The sequence below is a fragment of the Danio rerio genome, chromosome 9 (assembly GCF_049306965.1).
Source record: "Danio rerio strain Tuebingen ecotype United States chromosome 9, GRCz12tu, whole genome shotgun sequence".
Taxonomy (NCBI): domain Eukaryota; kingdom Metazoa; phylum Chordata; class Actinopteri; order Cypriniformes; family Danionidae; genus Danio; species Danio rerio.
Genome location: NC_133184.1, coordinates 3817920 through 3837577, shown reverse-complemented (window position 1 = coordinate 3837577; position 19658 = coordinate 3817920). Strand labels below are relative to the sequence as shown.

The window sequence follows — 19658 nt, the reverse complement described above, 5'->3', positions numbered from 1 at the left end:
AGCCGCCACAATTTGCTCCCACCAGACCTGGGATCTCTCTCGTACCCACAAATTCCTCTGAATGGTGGAGGACATTATAAAGCATATAAACCATAAGCTGTGATGACAGCCCTTTCCCACCTCCGGCTCAAAATCATTTTAAAGTTGGGCGAACTTTGTGTGGTAACTTTTGCTTTTTGTCACTATTAATACACGCACTGCATCTACACATAGAACAACTTTATTCTCTCACACACCAGTGCGCACACAGGCAAAGGCCATACACATCAGGGCCATACCATTACATAAACAGGGTGGGGGTAAATCTGTACTAAACCATTCACTGCTTATACTACACTCTGCATATTTTGCAGAGCTAAAAACAAGACTTCCATTGTGGATAGTGTGGCACAGATGCTAGAACCCGCCTTTATGCATGCCCGACATCGTAAATTGTATAGCAAGTGTAAACGCATGAATTAGATATGGGTCACAATTAAAACAACGTGTAAACATACAGGCAAACAAATCAGATATAGGCAACAAATCGGAATTGGGCAACAAGACCTGACAGTGTAAACGGGGCCTAAATGTATTTATATGTGTTTTCAATGTTTGGTGTAAGGCGTAGTACTTAAAAGTTTGTTTCGTCGAATTAAAATGTATGTACACTGTAAAAAATGCAGGGTTGCAGGTAATCTGGAGGGAAATAAAGTGTTCTGCCTTCAAAAATCTGTCCACCGCAGTGAGGAATGCTGTTTTGCCACTGGATAGGGGTAATCCAGGGCCTACTCACACTATGCCATCCGTACTGTACCTAGGCCCGTTTCCCGGATCGTTTGAGAAGTGTGAGTGCGCTGAATCGGGCTCAAGCACGGTTCACTTGGCTGGCCCTGGCCCGGTTGGAAGAGGTGTGCCTGAGCGCGGATCACTTGGGCTTAGGGCAAAGCCCGACTTTGGGCAAAGCCGAAACTGAAAGCGAGACGTGACTTTTAAGGGGCTGTTGCATATGGATTTATTAATCATTCTTACTGTTTAGTGAACGCAAACTGCCGTAGTTTATTAAAGACGCAAACCTCTCACTGCACGACAGCTGCGCGCCTTCAGCAGACCTCCTCATTCCTGCAGCACGAGAGCTTTATGATTATGAGCGCCAAAAGTGGCGGATCTGTTCGGCGAAATTATTGACTGCGTCACCGCATCCCTAAGGACTGTTTGGCGAAATATTTGACTGCATGTCACTGCAAATCAAACGACTGAAACGATATAACTAGAGAAATCTCCACTGTGCTGCTGAGTGAGAGAGCGCTTCTCACTGAACAGCGCAGCAGCGATGATGTAAGCGTGCCGAGGGCCATTTGTGTTGTGAGTGCGGCCCGTCGGGGGAGACGGGAGGGGGGACAAGCGTGCTTTGGCCCGGTTCGAGGCAACTGTACCTAGTGTGAGTACGGCCCTAGTGACCCATCGCTATGTGTGACCAGGGTCGCGAAGGGACAGGCAGTGGCCGGAGAAGCCCTGCTGAGAGTCGATTAGAGCTCTTAGCTACCGCACAGACCAATCAAGCCAACACAAACAAGTGTCCTGCACCATCGAGGTGCCACCAGAACCGTTGCTTAAATAACCCAATGTACAATGACCCCACTGTAAAACCTTTGTTGGTCCGAACATCTTTTTCACCTGCTAAAAACGAACAGCCAAAAATAACTTCATTTGAAGTGTGCTTTCAGAATGAGCATGTGTTGAATATTTGACTAGATATACAGTATTTCAAGATACTAGAATTCAGCTTAAAGTGACAATTAAGGGCTTAACTAGATGAATTAGATTAATTAGGCAAGTTAGGGTAATTATATAATTATAATTTCGTCATTGTATAACGATGGTTTGTTCTGTAGACAATCGAAAACAAATATTGCTAAGGGGGCTAATAATATAAAATAGCTTAAAAATGGCTTTAATAAAATTTAAAACTGCTTTTATCTTAGCTGAAATAAAACAAATAAGACTTTCTCCAGAAGAAAAAAATATTATAGAAAATACTGTGAAAAACTCCTTGCTCTGTTAAACATCGTTTGTGAAATATTTGAAGAAAACAAAATTCATAGGAAGGTGAATGATTTTGACTGTATGTGTGTGTGGCGCTTTAGTAAGTGTACAGGGACACAATGTTATCGTGAGGTGCCGGCTGTTTGCTCTGTCGGTGTGTATAACGGCACGCTGTTGTCCCTGTGTTATGAGTGTGTGTGTAATTGTGCGTCTGAATGGCCTGCTCTCAGCTATCAGAGCCGCCTGCTGTTCAGACCCTCAGCCAGGCTAATGACAGACCCCTGGGCCTAATCTACTGCGTTTAATGGGCTCCAGAGGGGCTGCTTTTTAGTCTTCAGTAAAGCAGGCCGCTGAGATTTAGACAGAAACCATGTTTAGTGCTATAGTTGTGTCACAGTAGTCACATATGATTTTCTCTTTATTTTGTATTACAGTGCATACAGTTGAAGTCACAGTCATTCACCCTCCTGTGATTTTTCTTTTTTCTTTTTCAAATATTTCCCGAATGATGTTTAACAGAGCAAGGAAATTTTCACAGTATTTCTGATAATATTTTTTCTTCAAGAGAAAGTCTTATTTGTTTTATTTCGGCTAGAATAAAAGCAGTATTTAATTTTTTGAAAGCCATTTTAAGGTAAAAATTATTAACCATATCTTTCTGATTGTCAACAGAACAAACCATTGTCATCAATGACTTGCTTAATTAACCTAGTGAAGCCTTTAAATGTCACTTTAAGCTGAATGCTAGTATCTTGAAAAATATCTAGACAAATATTATGTTCTGTCATCATGACAAAGTCAAAAGAAATGATTAAAAATGAGTTATTAAAACTGTTATGTTTAGAAATGTGTTGAAAAAAATCTTCTCTCTGTTAAACAGATTGGGTTTAGCCTGATTAGTACAGTAGAGAAAAAGGCAAACAGCGAACCACTTAAATCATTGTTTTAAGTCATTTCGACATTGTGTTTGGCCCCTGTTCACTAAAGTAGACGCGCGCGTCTATCATTAAGTAGAGCGCGCGCGCCCTCTCTGATAAAAGCTCACGGTCAGCAGCTCACGTCACGTGTGATTTCCCGATCGCGAAAACATCATTATATGAAGACAAAAATGACGTTTTTAGGTGAATTATACCTCAGAAATACAGTATGTGACTCATTCAACATCATTTGGAGGTGTCAATGTCACTGAGCAACGTGTGTGAAACAATGAAAATGCCTTTTCTTCTCTCCTGAACCAGAAAATATGATTGGCAGAATCGTAAAAATGCTTGATTAAGATCGTCTAGGGGGTTGAATCGAGATCGCCATCTTTTAACGAATAATTGTGCAGCTCTACTGTAAGATATTTATTATATAGGAAAAAAAAACTCACAGCTTCTCTTATCGCAGCAAAATTCTTTTGTTTCTTTTTAATATTTGACACCAGTTTATCAGGACGTGACAATTTTGTTCCCTTTAACTCATTAGATGGAAATCTTTCATAAAATAATACAGTTTTGTGCATAAATGTAACATTTAGATGGAAAAGCTATTAACAACATGAAGGGATGCTTAATGGTGTCATCAACATAACAATATAGTGGACAACAGGAAGGGAAGCAGCAGGCCACTGTGCAGATAAGCTGAAGACACATGATAAGAGTGTTTACACCGGACACTATGCTGATTAGACAGAGAGAGAGAGAGAGAGAGAGAGCCAAACACTGGTCAGATGTTGGGTTTAGACCACACTGAGATTCCCGTCAGTCGTGTTTTGGAGACTGGCTAACATGTACAGGTGACCTGCTGAAACTTCCTGAAGGCCTTGACTTAATCTTCAGCTTTTTTACTTGTTAAATATCGTCTGTTTAGTAGCTCACATATTTTTATCTTCCTCTTCGTCTCATCTCTTGTCTGCAGGTGTTTGATAAAGGATTTTGAGACTCGTCCTTCAGTGACGCATCTACTGGAGCATCCGTTCATCAAACAGGCTCATGGGAAAGACACGTTGCTCAGACAGCAGCTGTCGGTCCTCATACGTGAGCAGCAGGACGTGGGCAGCAGGACCAAGACCAGGTACCTTCATGCGCAGCATGCAAAGCACAGGACAGATCTAATAGAACTTGACAAATGTCAAGATGGTCACGAGGGAGAGAGAGAAATACTTTTGTAGCACATGCAGTGGTGGGCGATAAGGTGACAACGAAAGGTCTGATTAATTGTGTGATTGATTGGTTTATTGAATGATTAAGTAAATAATAGAATGAATGTTTATGTGAATGATTAAAAGATTGATGGATTGATTGAATGAATTTGTGTTTGTTTAATTAATTGATTCATTGATTCATTATTGAATAAATAAATGAATGAATGAGTGATTGATTGAATGATTGTTCGGTTGAGTGATTGAATAGTGGAACAAATGATTGATTGATTGATTGATTGATTGAATGAATGATTGAGTGATTTATTGATTGATTACATACACAATTGAATGAATGATTGACAAATTGATTGAATGAATAAGTTATTGATTAAATGTTTGTTTGTTTGTTTGTTTGTTTGTTTGTTTGTTTGTTTGTTTGTTTGTTTGTTTGATTGATTGATTGATTGATTGATTGATTGGTTGATTGATTGGTTGATTTATTCATTAATTGAATAAATAAATGAATGAATGAGTTATTGATTGAATGATTGTTCGGTTAAGTGATTGATTAGTTGAGTTTATGATTGATTAAATGATCGAGAGATTTCTTGATTGATTGACTGATTGATTGAGAGATTGATTGAATGAATAAATGAATGATTAAATGAATGGTTGATTGAGTGATCCGTTGATTGATTGATGGACTCAATAAATGAATGAATGAATGATTAATTGATTGAATGAATAGTTAAAAGATTAAATTAATGAATGGTTAATTGATTGATGAATTAAATCATTGATTAATGAATGGGTAGTTGAATGATTGATTGATTGGTTGGCTGATGGATTAATTGATTGGTGGGTTGTTCGGTTAGTTGACATTGATTGATTGATTGATTGATTGATTAAGTGATTGGTTGGTTGGCTGGCTGATGGATTTATTGATTGGTTGTTGGGTTGTTTGGTTGGTTGACATTGATTGATTGATTGATTGATTGATTGATTGATTGATTGATTGATTGATTGATTGATTGATTGATTGGCTAATTGATTGGTTGGTTGACATTCATTGACTGATCGATCGATTGATTGATAGGCGTTCAGTTGGTTGGTTGTTTGGTTGGCTGATTTATTGACATTGATTGATTGATTGATTGATTGATTGATTGATTGATTGATTGATTGATTGGATAGGCGTTCAGTTGGTTGGTTGTTTGGTTGGCTGATTTATTGACATTGATTGATTGATTGATTGATTGATTGATTGATTGATTGATTGATTGATTGATTGATTGATTGATTGATTGATTGATTGATTGATTGGCTGATTTATTGATTGATTGATTTCTGAGCCCATGACATAAATTTTTTTTGCTTTTACTTTAAATAGATATTTAAATGTGTATGTATACATTTTTCAGTTTTCATAATAAGTAAAGTAAGATTATGAAATAATGTGCAAATGTTTAGACATAATATAATGTACATCGTATATAATAGAGATAATACGTTTTGTGAAATTGTATTCATATTGCAATATATCGCATATATCACACACACACACACACACACACACACACACACGCACACAAAAATTACGCAATGCTAGATTTTTCCAATATCGTGCAGACCTAAAAAGCATTTGTCTAACAAAAAAGTTTTTGCAATAATTGCTGTTATTAAATTCCATATTCACCAATGATTACTATAAAGATGTATTGTTCTTTTTAATAAGCTTAAAAACAATTATGATTTTCAAATGAACTGAAGAATGTTGAAAATTCAATTCATGTCATTTTTTACTGTATTTCATTACAAAACATTTCTTTCATAATGTAATTATGTTACAAAATGTTTCAGATTTTACTGCATTTTTGTTCAAATAAGCACTGATTTGGCTAGCAGACGACACCACCTTTAAAGCATTAAAGTGATAGTTTACCCAAAAATGAAAATTCTGCCATCATTTACTCACCCTTAATTGTTCCAAACCAGTTTTTTCTTCTGTTGAACACAAAAGAAGATAATTAGAGAAATGATAGAAACGTATAACCACTGACATCTAAAGTAGAAAAAACAAACCCCATGGATGCCGCAGACTTTTTTCAAAATATCTATTTTTATAAGTGAACTTTACCTTAACTAGTAGTGTAAATATACAGGTAGATCAAAAGGAAGTATTATTTTGTGGCTTTATAATAGCCTGCCAATCATTTTTAGAAGGCTCTCAGGGTCAGATTGGAGATCTGGCTGCCTTGAGTGTGGCAGCGGTCATTTTGATGAGCTTGACCTGCGTTTATCAACGTCCTTTGCAGATGCGGAGCTGTCGCTGTGGATTTATCGCCTCTAAAATGTAAAAACAGTAAGGCTTTCTGTTGTGACAGTCTGGAAATACTCTGTGTGAATCAGACATGAGGGTTTTTTTTAGATTCTGTCAGCTGTGTGTGAAGGGTTTTCTCTCTCCAGCAGATGGCAGTGTTACCTGAGGACGAGTTCAGCAGAGATACAGCTGTAGATTTATGGCTACCGATATTAAAATCTACTTTTTTTTTTGTTTTTAACAATCGATAGGACATTTTTATTTATATTTATGTGATTTACAATCTCTTGGATACGTTTCTTCATATTTTTGTGACTTGCAAAGTTCTCCTATACTGCAAAAAAAGCTTTTCTTACATGAGAATTACTGTCTTGTTTCTAGTATAATATCTAAAGGTTTTTAAATCAAGAAGCTTTTACTAGACAAGCAAAAATACGGTCTTGTTTTAAGAAATTATTTCTTCTTAAAACAAGCAAAATAATCTAATTTTTTTTTTTTAGACATAAGACATATTTAGCTTACCCCATTGGCAGCTTATTTTTAAGGAAAAACTCACTTTAATTTTGGCATATTATTTCTTAAAACAAGACAATATTTGCTTTTCTAGAAAATGCTTCTTGATTCAAGAACTTTTAGATTTTTAAACTATGAATAAGACAAAAGTAAGTAAGGAAAAAAAAAAAAAAATATATATATATATATATATATATATATATATATATATATATACATACATATATATATATTGCAGTATTACATTATTTTCACATTCAAAACCCTTTAAAATGATTAAAACATTTCATATATGTATTAGGGCAAAGCCTCGGCTCAGTTGGCGTTTCTGTGTGGAGTTTGCATGTTCTCCCTGCATTCGCGTGGGTTTCCTCCGGGTGCTCCGGTTTCCCTAAATTGTCTGTAGTGTATGAGTGTGTGTGTGAATGCGTGTGTGGATGTTTCCCAGCTGGAAGGGCATCCGCTGCATAAAAACTAATAAATAAGTTGGTGGTTCATTCCACTGTGGCGACACCGGATTAATAAAGGGACAAGCCGACAAGAAAATGAATGGATGAATATATGTATCAGATCTGCTCGTTCATAACACAAGCAACGTTTAACAGTAAATAAACACACTAAATCTTCTTTTAAACGGTCACTTTAGGACTCCAATACGAATGTTTTCTTCTGTTAAAGAACTAAGCAGACAAATACACTGCAGAAATGTATTACTTGGATTATTGGTCTTGTTACTGGTCAAAATATTTAAAAATTCCTATATCAAGAAGCGGTAAAAATGGTGCTTTGGTTTCAGAAATAAAAAGTCAAGATTAAGAGTTTTTTCTTTAAAGCAAGCTAAATAATCTGATTATTTTGTTTGTTTTAATAAAAAAAGAAAAACTGACTTAATTTCATCTTTTTAATTTTGAAAAACAAAAAACCTTCTTGGCTTAAGAAATTTTCTACAGTGTATATGTTACAGGAATCATTAAAGATTTTGACAATGCTATATACACACACACACACACACACACACACACACACACACACACACACACACACACACACACACACACACACACACACACACACACACACACAGTTGAGGTCAGAATTATTAGCCCCCCTGAATTATTAGTTCCCTGTTTATTTTTTCCCCTAATTTCTGTTTAACAGAGCGAGGATTCCTTCAACACATTTATAAACGTAATAGTTTTAATGACTCATTTCTAATAACTGATTTATTTTATCTTTGCCATGATGACAGTAAATACTATTTGACTAGATATTTTTCAAGACACTTCCATACAGCTTAAAGTGACATTTAAAGGCTTAACTAGGTTAATTAGGTTAACTAGGCAAGTTAGGGTAATTAGGCAAGTTATTGTATAATGATAGATTGCTCTGTAGAAAAAAAACAACATTAAAATTATATATATATATATATATTTGACAGTTATTCTGAAACACATTTGCTCACTGAATATTTTATCTTTTTCAGACCATTCTCTGTAAATCCTAGAGATGGTTGTGCGTGAAAATCTCAGTAGATCAGCAGATTCTGAAATACTCAGTCCAGCCCGTCTGGCACCAACAACCATGCCACGTTCAAAATCACTTAAATCCCCTTTCTTTCCCATTCTGATGCTCGGTTTGAACTGCAGCAGATCATCTTGACCATGTCTACATGCCTAAATGCATTGAGTTGCTGCCATGTGCTTGGCTAAAAGTTTGCGTTATCGAGCAGTTGGACAGGTGTACCTAATAAAGTGGCCTGTGAGTGTATATTGAATAGAATGAACAGAGTTTTGTGTATTTGTCTTGTTTTACCTTGACTAAATATCTTTTTTTTTATTATTTGTTAGTGCTCTTTAGAAGCTACAGAAGATACTTATTTGTTTCCCAGATGACAAAATAAATCAAATTTACCCTCATCTTCAAATTTTTATTCTTATTAATTTATCTCCTTAAAGTAATGTCTCATTTCCTTACTACTAAAGTGTTAGATTAGTACTCTTAACCCTTTAACATCTCTCCGATTCACTAATACATGAGGAGCAATTGTTCTGAAATAATCACACTGGATTTTTCTTACATATCACATGATATCCACTTCTCTTAATCTTGAGTTTCGCTAAACAAAATAATTGAAGTTGTTCTGAGAAAAACTGGATTGGTACGTACATCCTGTGATTGTGAATAAACAGTCGTTGGGTTGCCAGATTGTAGCCCCTGATTCCCCAGGCCAGGTTTAATCTGCTCCCCTGATAGTGACAGTGAGAGAGACGTAATAAGATTATGAGCTTGGCTGTTCTCTCTCTGTTTAGTCACTGATGGCGAATATGAGTGAAGTGATTACAGGCTGAATCAGAGCCACACACGTGCTGGTTTTTCTCGCAGTGTGATGTTTGTGTGTGTGTGAACGCTGTCGTGTCCCTGGGGCTCCATGAGGTTTAAGAGCTGTGAATAGAGCAGCTGCGAAAGGTCAGAAATACAAAAGAGAGTCAAACCCTGATGAAGTGCATTCACTACATGCTATAATAGCTCTCAAACCCCAGAGGACAGACCTGCAGCAGACTCTCATACTGCACTAATATGGAGGATACATTTTTATGTTATTTTATTTTATTTATATAACACAAAAATGTTTTTATTTTATTCAACATATTTTTTATGTTACTGCAGCTATGACTGAAGAATTTTATTTTATTTTATTTTATTTTATTTTATTTTATTTTATTATTTTTTTTTTATTTTTATTTTTTATTATTATTTTTTTTTTAATTTATTTTCTTCCCACAAAAATGTTTTTATTTCATTTATCATATTTTTTATTTTGCTGCAGTACTGCAATAATGTCAGGGGAATTTTATTTTACATTTTTATAAAGTTTATTTAGTTTTATTGTTTAAAAAAAAAAACATTTTATTTTACTTCATTTACCACAAAAATATTTTTATTTCATTTCATTCACCACTGTTTTTTTATGTTAGAACAGTACTGGATTTTATATATTGTTATTTAATTTAATTTAGTGTAATTTAATTTAATTTAATTTAATTTAATTTAATTTAATTTAATTTAATTTAATTTAATTTAATTTAATTTAATTTTATTTTATTTTATTTTATTTTATTTTATTTTATTTACCACAATTTAGATTTTATTTAGTTTTATTTTTGTATTTTTTATTTTAGTTAATTTTTTATAAAGTTTATATTATATTATTTACCACAAAAATGTTTTATTTTATTTTTTTATTCACCACAGTTTTTTATATTACAGGTTTTAATTTAATTTAATTTAATTTAATTTAATTTAATTTAATTTAATTTAATTTAATTTAATTTAATTTAATTTAATTTAATTTAATTTAATTTAATTTAATTTAATTAATTTATACAATTGGCCGAAATGAGTTTCTTTCGTAGGGTGGCAGGGCGCACGCTTTTAGATAGGGTGTGGAGCACTGTCACCTAGGAAGAGCTCGGAGTAGAGCCGCTGCTCATCCACATCAAGAGAAGTCAGCTGAGGTGGCTCGGGCATCTGTTCTGGATGCCTTCTGGACGCCTACCTAGGAAGGTGTTCCAGGCATGTCCCACCGGGAAGAGGCCTCGGGAAAGACTCACAACACGCTGGATGGACTATGTCTCTCAGCTGGCCTGGGAACACCTCTGTATCCCCCCGGAGAAGCTGAAGGAAGTGTCTGGGGAGAGGGAAGTCGAGTTCTTTGCCCCCGCGACCCGGCCCTGGAAAATTAATGAATAAATGAATAATTTAATTTAGTTTAATTTGAAATGTTCCTATTATTTTGGATTTGGAAATTGACCAAACCTTATGCAATAAATATTAACTAGTCTATTGTTTTTATTGTGTTTTTTTTTTTTTTCCAAAATCAGCAAATCTAAATGGTTTATGATTAGTTATGATGAACATTTTCAAAACCCAGACTTTTGAATGACAATGTATATTAAAAAAGTGAATAGAGAAGTATCAGCAATTTTGGGTCAGTGAACAACCAACTGACAACTGCAGAAAACCGCTTAAATAGTATTTAATTTACTATGGAATTTTTCTGTTCCCTAAAAGAGAAATTAAAGTATTTGTTTATATGTAAATAGGTCTGTGTTTTGTTTAATGTTTTTAATGCTGTAACACTGCTGGATTGTCATTGTAGGCATGAACGAATCAATACTCGGAAAACCCTGATCATCGAGAGCTGCCCGGATGATGATCTTGTTAACCTGGAGCTTTTAGATGAGGTATTTAAAGGATTAACTTTTTTAATTACACTTTTTTTTAATTAGTCAAAAATTCCTTTTTATTTTAAACTTTTTTTTGTTAGTTGTAGATGTAAAAATTGACCCTATTTTCTTAACCTTTATTACAAATGGCTCAAATTTAATTCTTTACATGAAATACAGAAAATCAAATGATTTGTTATTTGCATATTCAAATGATCTCTAAAATATTACGAAAATTACAAGCTATTAAACTGCTCAGATTATGTGTTATCGGTGAATTTATAGAAACATCTCCAGAATTTCTCTTTTGTAGGAAACGATCATCGCACACCTTCAGAAGCGGTATCAGGATCTGCAGATCTACACGTATGTTGGGGATATTCTGATCGCCCTGAACCCTTTCCAGAACCTCAGCATATACTCTCCACAGGTGAGATACTGCAACCAGCAGATGCGCATAAAATAAAACTCTCAGCAACTTTCGCTGAATTTTAAACATGTTGAAATGCACACGTTGAGTAGCGCTTGAAGTAGTCTTTTTAATATAAAGCTTGAAGTAAGATGTTGTTTTGTGTTGTCAGTTTTCCAAGCTTTATCATGGGATGAAGCGCTCCACCAACCCTCCACACATCTTTGCCACCGCTGATGCAGCCTATCAGAGCATGGTGACTCTCTGCAAAGACCAGGTGCTGCTTACTGGGGCTCTAAAACTATATAGATGTGCATGGGTCAGAAATGAGTTGACTGTTTTTATGCATGATTTTTTGAATACCTTTGTCTTTTTGTAATTACTATAACAGTTTATTTAAGGTGATACACAGATAAAACCAGAAGTTTACATACACTGTATAAAAAGGCACATAACCATACAAAAAAAGTTCAGATGTTAATGTGACTAAACTTTTTCTCTTTTAGGTAAGTCAGGATGATCAGATTTCTTTCTGTTATGCTTAATAGCAGAATAATGAGAGAGAGATTTTTTGTTTCTTGGTTTCTGTCTGTGTAGTGTATAATCATCAGTGGAGAAAGTGGAGCCGGTAAAACTGAGAGTGCCCACCTCATTGTCCAGCATCTCACCTTTCTGGGCAAGGTTTAGTACTTTTTTAATACATTCATAATCATTATTCATTTTCCAACTCAGATTCATTCTGAAAATGTACCCCTATATACATTTCTGGAGAGGAGCCAAATACACCCCAGGAGCTACGTTTTTTTTTTCTTTCAGTTTTTGCTTCGTGAATCCACCGATGTGTACACTTTTTGAGATCTCAAATTTCTCTTGCAAGTGCCATTCGAGCCTGCTCTTCTCACATAAATCCATTAGAGGCCACTGTTGACTGACTGACCAACTGATCGACTGATCCACTGTACTCTTACTCTAAACCCATCGACACTATTTTTAAAAGCAACGATTGACCAGCGTCCACCACCTTTCCTAAACCCAACCAACAGATTTTTCTAAAGCATCGATTAACCCGCCTGCCTCCGTCCCTAAACCTAACCAACAGGGTTTTGAAAAGCAATCAAAAGGAAATTATATACTTGTTTATTTATTTTTTTGGCTTTTTCTTGCCTGCTTTCTGGAACCCATCTTTGTCACGCTCGAACCTCATCGCTGATGTCAACTCTGTGCCACATCACAAGTCTTCAGACTTACGTGGTGAGAAACTGTTAACAGCGGAAAAGTTGTCCATATCAAGGTAAGCGGTCAGCTGGTAAGTGCTAAAAGGAACGGCATCATACTGGCACGTAGCTTTCGTTTTAAAGACGAAATTCAGCAATACGTACCTCTGGCTACATAATTCGCAATCTCCAGAAATGTATATAGGGCTACGTTTTCAGCATGAGCTTGTGTTTCGTTATATTTCATACATTGCATACATATTACTGCCTGTGCACGAGAAAACGTAACCATCAGTTTAGTGGCTAGTTTGTCCGAATTTGTACCAGTTCAGTCGTACGAAAATTTGTGATTTTCAAAAAGAGGCATGAGACCACACTTCACCCCTAAACCCAACCATCATTAGAGGATGAGCAAATCGAACTAAATTGTAAAAATGAGATCATACGAAATCATACAAATTAGCCACTAAACCAAAAAGTTACGATTTGCCTTCATAACATTTCATTTACTGATCCACAACTATCGCAGATTACAAATCTAGGCAACGCTCTTCAAACAGCAAACTGTTGTTCTCTTTTTCAAGGCTAACAATCGCACACTCCGCGAGAAGATTCTTCAAGTCAATCCCCTGGTGGAGGCGTTTGGTAACGCATGCACGGCTATTAACGATAACTCCAGCCGCTTCGGAAAGTATCTGGAGATGAAGTTTACTCCTACAGGAGCAGTGATGGGTGCCAAGATCTCAGAGTATCTTCTGGAGAAATCAAGAGTCATCAAACAGGCTACGTGAGAAAACATTTCGTTTACATCTGTGATTGTCAGAGACTAACATAAAATACTTTATGCAATTCATGTTACTACTGTAATGTGACTTATTTTCCGAGTGAAGCATAATGTTAGCAATTAAATACAAGTATGGCAGAACTGGATTTTACACATGGATGGGATGTAGATTTTTTTTAGAGATTATTTTAGCGAAAAGGGACCTATTACACAAAAAACACTTTTATGAGGGGTTTAAACAGTTGTGTGGCAACAGTGTGTGAATATAACTAATAGTAAAAATTACTAATATATTTTTTTATAATCATGCTTCTTAAAATAGTCTAAGAAAAACCCATTTTGATTTACTTTCTCTCTTAGTAGATGTCATCAGAGGGGGAAAGCCCCGCCCATTTGTGAAAATCTCTCCCTCATTAGCACAAACAGCCCTGAGTGAGAAGCAGACGTTTTGAATCTGGCGCACAGTAATCTTAAGCTCCGCCTTCTTTTCAAAATAGGGAGCACCTTATTTATAAATGAATTTAAAGCGACAGTCACCAAAATGGCACAAATTTGGATCAAAACCTAAAAGGGGCATCTTCAAAGAGCTATAAAACATCACATACATAGTCTAATGAATTCAATTAGTTAAATTGCTCTTTGATATCTACATAGTCAGCCTGATCTCACAAGGAAACTTAAGTATTTTTTAAGTACATCTTTGAAAATTCTATGAGTGTATTTACACCGGCGCAAGCATTCAATGGCTGTATCAATTAGCAATCTAGAAAACAACGTAAAAATGTGGCTTAGTGGGATTGAGTCTTCCTGCTTCTCCCATTTTCAAAATAAGAGTTACGCATATATAGTAAGTTTAATAGAAGCTTAGATTAATTTAACAATAATGCCGAGTTCAGACTGCATGATTTTCAAAGTAGTCGTGTCACAGATGTTTTCACACTGCTTGACTATCTGGGCTAGCGTTTCGTTGCTGCTTTGTTTACACTGCAAGATGGATCGGCGACAGGGACATTCACATTGCATGACTTTACTATAGGGAGAATCGCCGACAACTTCGTCCAAACTACGTCTCACAGCCAAAAACACGTAGTATATCTTTTGTTATTAACTACATAATGAGAAAGAAGCCTTTAATGGGGTAGAACATGTACATGTTTGCTCACCTGGGTTTAAAGGGAATTAGCCATTTCTCCTCAACATTGATAATAAACTAATTTCTTTCTGTATGAAACGTCAAACAGACACAGTTGCTCTTGAGTCCTGTCAAACCTCCACTAGTTTTTCCTCCATTTCGTGGGTCCAAATAAACCGAAAAGGAGCGCTTTTAACTTCCCCCAGCCTCCCGCTGACCTGTAGCAGGTATACACACACGCACACACAAGTGAAAGCTGCTCTCTCATTGGCTGTAGGTGATCGCTGATGTTATTTTCAGTCAAAACTCAATTCACACGGCATGATTTGAATCGCCGACAGCTCCAGATATTCAGCACGCCAAATATCTCACAGGCATCGGCAACTCATCGGCGATTCTCTCAGATCGCGTCTTTGATAGTTCATACTGTGTGATTGTCACTCACGTGCACGAGCAGCGATTTGCCTGTGATTTCAGGCATTTGTCGGCGATTTCTCAAAACCTGTCGGCGAGCCAAAATCAGGGTTAAAATCACGCAGTCTGAACTAGGCATAAGGAGAAATAGGGATAATTTTTGTAATCTCTCTAGGAAATGTTGTGGTCAATCAAACACATGGTGCATGCATAATAATGCCAAGTGAAAAATAATAGTCTGTATTTTATTCTGATTGGGGTGTTTTCACTAAGATTTTAAATGCACGTAATTCAGATAACAGGAAACATCGGTGTTTGAACTCTGTGTTTAGTGATGCTTATGAGGGTATCCGCATTATTATTACATGTCACCTTTTAGAATAAGAAAACTTGGTAGGAGCCGATAATTTCTTTGAAATTATAATGTGCTTAATCATTCACATTAAGATTTTTTTCATGTTGATTTCTAACTTTCTAACAGTTTTGTACTTCCATTTGTTTTACACGTAGTACAAATTGTACTCTAAAAAGCTATTAGTTACTTCAAAAAGTTAGTAAATTAGGGCCCTATCATACACCCGGCGCAATGTGGCGCAAGGCGCGGCGCAATACTTGTTTGGTAGTTTTAGCTTGGCGCAAGAGTGGTTTTGAGGCGTTGCGCTACGCTGTTTAAATAGCAAATGCATTAGCCCTCATTTGTGCGCCCATAGGCGTTCTGGTCTAAAAAGGAAGGCGTTCTGAGGCGGACCGCTGGCGCTTTGCTATTTTGAGAATCTATAATAGATTTTTCATTAGACCAAAACAAACCCGGTCTAAACTCCAGCGCAGAGTTGCGCCTCTCTTACACACTGCTTAATACACACAAGAGAGCAATAGGCAAATATCTTTACATATAAAAAAAAATTAATATTAAGGATATATATATAGGATATAATAAGAATAGATATAGAATATAAATATAAAGGATTAAAATATTACAAAACATATTATTTTCTAGCCTACATAAATATGAAAAATCACTGCTTTTATGTCTTCTTCATCTCGGGAGGCTTTTTCAGTTAATTCATAACATTTTGCTTTCATATAATGTTATTATTATTAGCAGTATTATTTATTATATCCATATTTATATTTGTTTTATAAAAAAAAAACAAGCTTAGATTTGCCCACCTGTCAGGTTTTAGACCATATGGGGCACAGCATGTGTTTTAGGATATAACATTTTGCTATTATTATTCATTTATTCGTTTGCTGGAAATTAGAACTGAATTTAGAAATAGTTTTAAAACAAATCTTTGCGCTTAACAAACGCAGTTAATTATTTATAGGCTAATTGATGTCTGTGCGTAAAGGTTTCCCTATCCAAGAGCGAAAGTGAAAGTGATCCATTATCTCTCATTCTCACGCAGTAGATGCTCTGTTTAACAGTTTTCTGTAAAAAAAAAACTGTTAACTGTTTGCTTGTGAAATGCTCAGTTTTTTTTACTTAGAATTACTTTATGTCCTTAAATAGCGAATGTGCTTATGGCGCGACACAGCTGGCCTTTAAAGGGAATGGGAGATGAGACTCTGATTGGTTTATTCTCAAAACACACCTATAACTCATTAAGAAGATAAACTTTTGGACAATGCGCCACGGCGCAAAGCGGATTTTCCCGTCCTTAAATTAGCAAAAATGCGTTCTGACACGCCTTGAAAGAATTTACGCCCTGCGCTTTGCGCTCTGCGCATGGACCGTAAAAATAGAGCCTTTAGTTGCTTTAAAAGTGACAAGTTGACTTTAAAATAACAAGTTAACTTCAATCGGAACTCATTTACTTAATAATTGTAGTATTTACAGCTATTTACCTTCTTTTGCAGGGGTGAGAAAAACTTCCACATATTCTACTATATCTATGCTGGTCTTTACCATCAAGACAACCTCAGGAAATACAAGCTACCCAACAAAACTGCCCCCAGGTACATGTATTTACAATGACTCTGAAAGCAGTTAGTATACAGCGTCGCTGAAAGAGATGTGATATTCGTGCTGTTACTGCTACTTTTTTTCCAGATACATTGACTGTGTAAATGGAAAAGTAATGCAGGACATCATTTCTAGCAAACTGTACAAGGAGCAGTTTGACGCCATTCAGGACTGTTTTCGAATCATCGGATTTACAGAGGAGGTACAGATGGAAATCTGATTTATCATTTATAAATCATTTATAATATCATTGATCATTTATTATATTTTGTTAGAATTTACTTTGCCTCATTTCTTTTCAATCCTGTATCAGTTTTATCCCCAGCAGAATATATCTTAAAAAACTATGTATAGGGCTGCGTCCAAATTCACCTACTACTCAGTAGGTACTGCATTTGAATGTACTTCTCGACCATTAGAAAAGTATGCTCTATACCAGGGGTTCTCAACTGGTTTGGCCATGGGACCCACATTTTTCATGGTCATCAAGCCGCGACCCAAATTTTTAGGAACTTTAATACATTTTTAGGAATTTTACTTAATTTGCATTTATTTGTTAACATAAACAAGTAGTGACAGATACATCATAAGAAAATCACCAAGACTTGCAATTAAACACAATTTAACAAAATGTATCAAATTATAGAAATATTACAAAGTAAAAACGACAAATACTGTTAATAATAAACTGTTAATAAAACATGTTTTCTGGTTTCTAAATGTGTTTTAATTTAGAAGGTTTCATGCTCTTTTATGAGAGCACCTCACCTCTTATGACACTGAGGCTTTAAGTCTTTTTTGTCATCAATATATACATCCATACTTTACATATATATTCGGGGTCGTACTTGCGCTTTGACATATTTGTTGCAATAATTAAATGAAATTTCACATGTCAAACGGTAGGGTTGTCGCGCACACATTTCAAAATAAAAGTCCGACATAAGCAAAATAAGTAAAAAATTTAACTTTTTTTTTTTTTTTTTTTTGATCACACACTCCGTGACCCACTGAAAATGTTCCCGCGACCCACTTTTGGCGACCCACCAGTTGAGAAACACTGCTCTTTACCGTATGAATGTGAGTAGTATGAATGGAACTCAAACGTACTACATCCACCATTTTGTCATCATCACGTAACCTACATGCGTCAGTTGCATTGCTTCACTCTCATAATTTCTCTTGCGGTGCATCATGGGATATCATAGCATCCATTCGATGCGCACTTCAGAATCTCTCCGGAAGTAGTAGGTCATCAGGGTACTTCTTGCATGCTGTTTTTTGAATTCTATGAATTCAGACATACTACTAGGCTCGCATACTGTTTTTAGTGCACTAAATAGTATGGAAGTATGTGATTTTGGACGCAGCCCTAGGGTTTTTTATTAAATAAAACACTCACAAATGACATTTGTTGCTTGTTCAAACTATGCATTTAAATCGAGTTAAAACAAAATTCTTAAGTTTTCTTGGAACAACGTAATTGTTTTATGTTCGATCTACTTAAATTTGGAAAAGTAAATAAATAAATAAAAAGATTTAGTTATCTTAATCAATTTGTTTTGGGAAAACAAAGGAATTGAGTAGAACCCAGCATTGCTTTCAATGAAGTCAATGAGACCAAGGTTGTGTAAATGTCAAAAAAAATCACAGAAGAGAAAAAAAAAGTCATACAGGTTTGGAATGATGATGGCATTTTAATTTATTCTTGGTTAAACTATCTATTTAAGAAAACAATTCATCAAAATTCACTGCTTCAGTATAATATATATGTTTTATATGTATATACAGGAAGTGAATTCAGTATACAGAATTCTTGCAGCCATTTTAAACACTGGAAATATTGAGTTCGCATCCGCCAGCTCTCAGCATCAGAGCGACAAGAGTGAAGTGCCCAACTCTGAGGCCTTAGATAACGGTGAGTGCTTTCATTCAATCAAAAATTTATCATTTGATACCAAGAAATGAGCTTGTACTTTGAATTAATGTCGATGGAAATTATTTTTACTGTTACCATAAAATTAATTCAGCCCTCAGAACAGCTAAAGAAGCTCTCAAAATTGCTGTTTTGAAAATGTGTATTTGCTATGTAATCTGTTAATCATGTTTTAAATGTAATTACTGTAGATAATATCTATTTTACGTTTTCAGGGCTGATTGGTTTATGTAGTTGTGAAAAAAAAACATAATAATGCAGGCTGAATATTTAATGGGCAGTATAATTAGCCGTAATGTATTGAACAGCATTTTAATATTTATCCTCGTTTGGAAGTGGCTTTGAAATAATGTGAACAATCTGGTTTTCTGTGTGCAAGCAAATCAATCTATGTAAGATTTGATTAGGATATCACACTCAAAAAATAACATTTGCTGTTTGTTCAAACTACTTGTATACAATAAGCTGAAATGACACAATTCTTGAGTGTTTTGGACGGGACAACTTAATTGTTTTAAGATGAATCCACTTAAATTTGTAATAAACTAATAAGTGAACCTAATTCCTTTATGTTGTCCTAACACAAATTAATTG

The 19658-nt window shown here is 35.3% G+C and overlaps 1 protein-coding gene across 25 annotated transcripts in view; it reads left to right on the top strand.

The window, feature by feature from the left end:
- Positions 1–19658, top strand: part of myo3b (myosin IIIB) — a 214525-nt gene that overhangs the window by 61558 nt on the left and 133309 nt on the right. For 23 of the 25 annotated variants that reach the window (XR_012385108.1, XM_073912422.1, XM_073912420.1 and 20 more), the window contains 9 exons: positions 3925–4080; positions 11143–11227; positions 11523–11639; positions 11791–11895; positions 12216–12299; positions 13417–13619; positions 17023–17121; positions 17216–17330; positions 18920–19046. Coding sequence is in view for 24 of the 25 variants with exons in the window: in XM_073912422.1 (XP_073768523.1) it covers positions 3925–4080; positions 11143–11227; positions 11523–11639; positions 11791–11895; positions 12216–12299; positions 13417–13619; positions 17023–17121; positions 17216–17330; positions 18920–19046 (1091 nt within the window). In the remaining variant the exon portion in view is untranslated. Of the gene's footprint in view, positions 1–3769; positions 3803–3924; positions 4081–11142; positions 11228–11522; positions 11640–11790; positions 11896–12215; positions 12300–13416; positions 13620–17022; positions 17122–17215; positions 17331–18919; positions 19047–19658 lie in introns of those variants that run through there. The other 2 variants (XM_073912433.1, XM_073912432.1) reach the window with 1 other exon arrangement.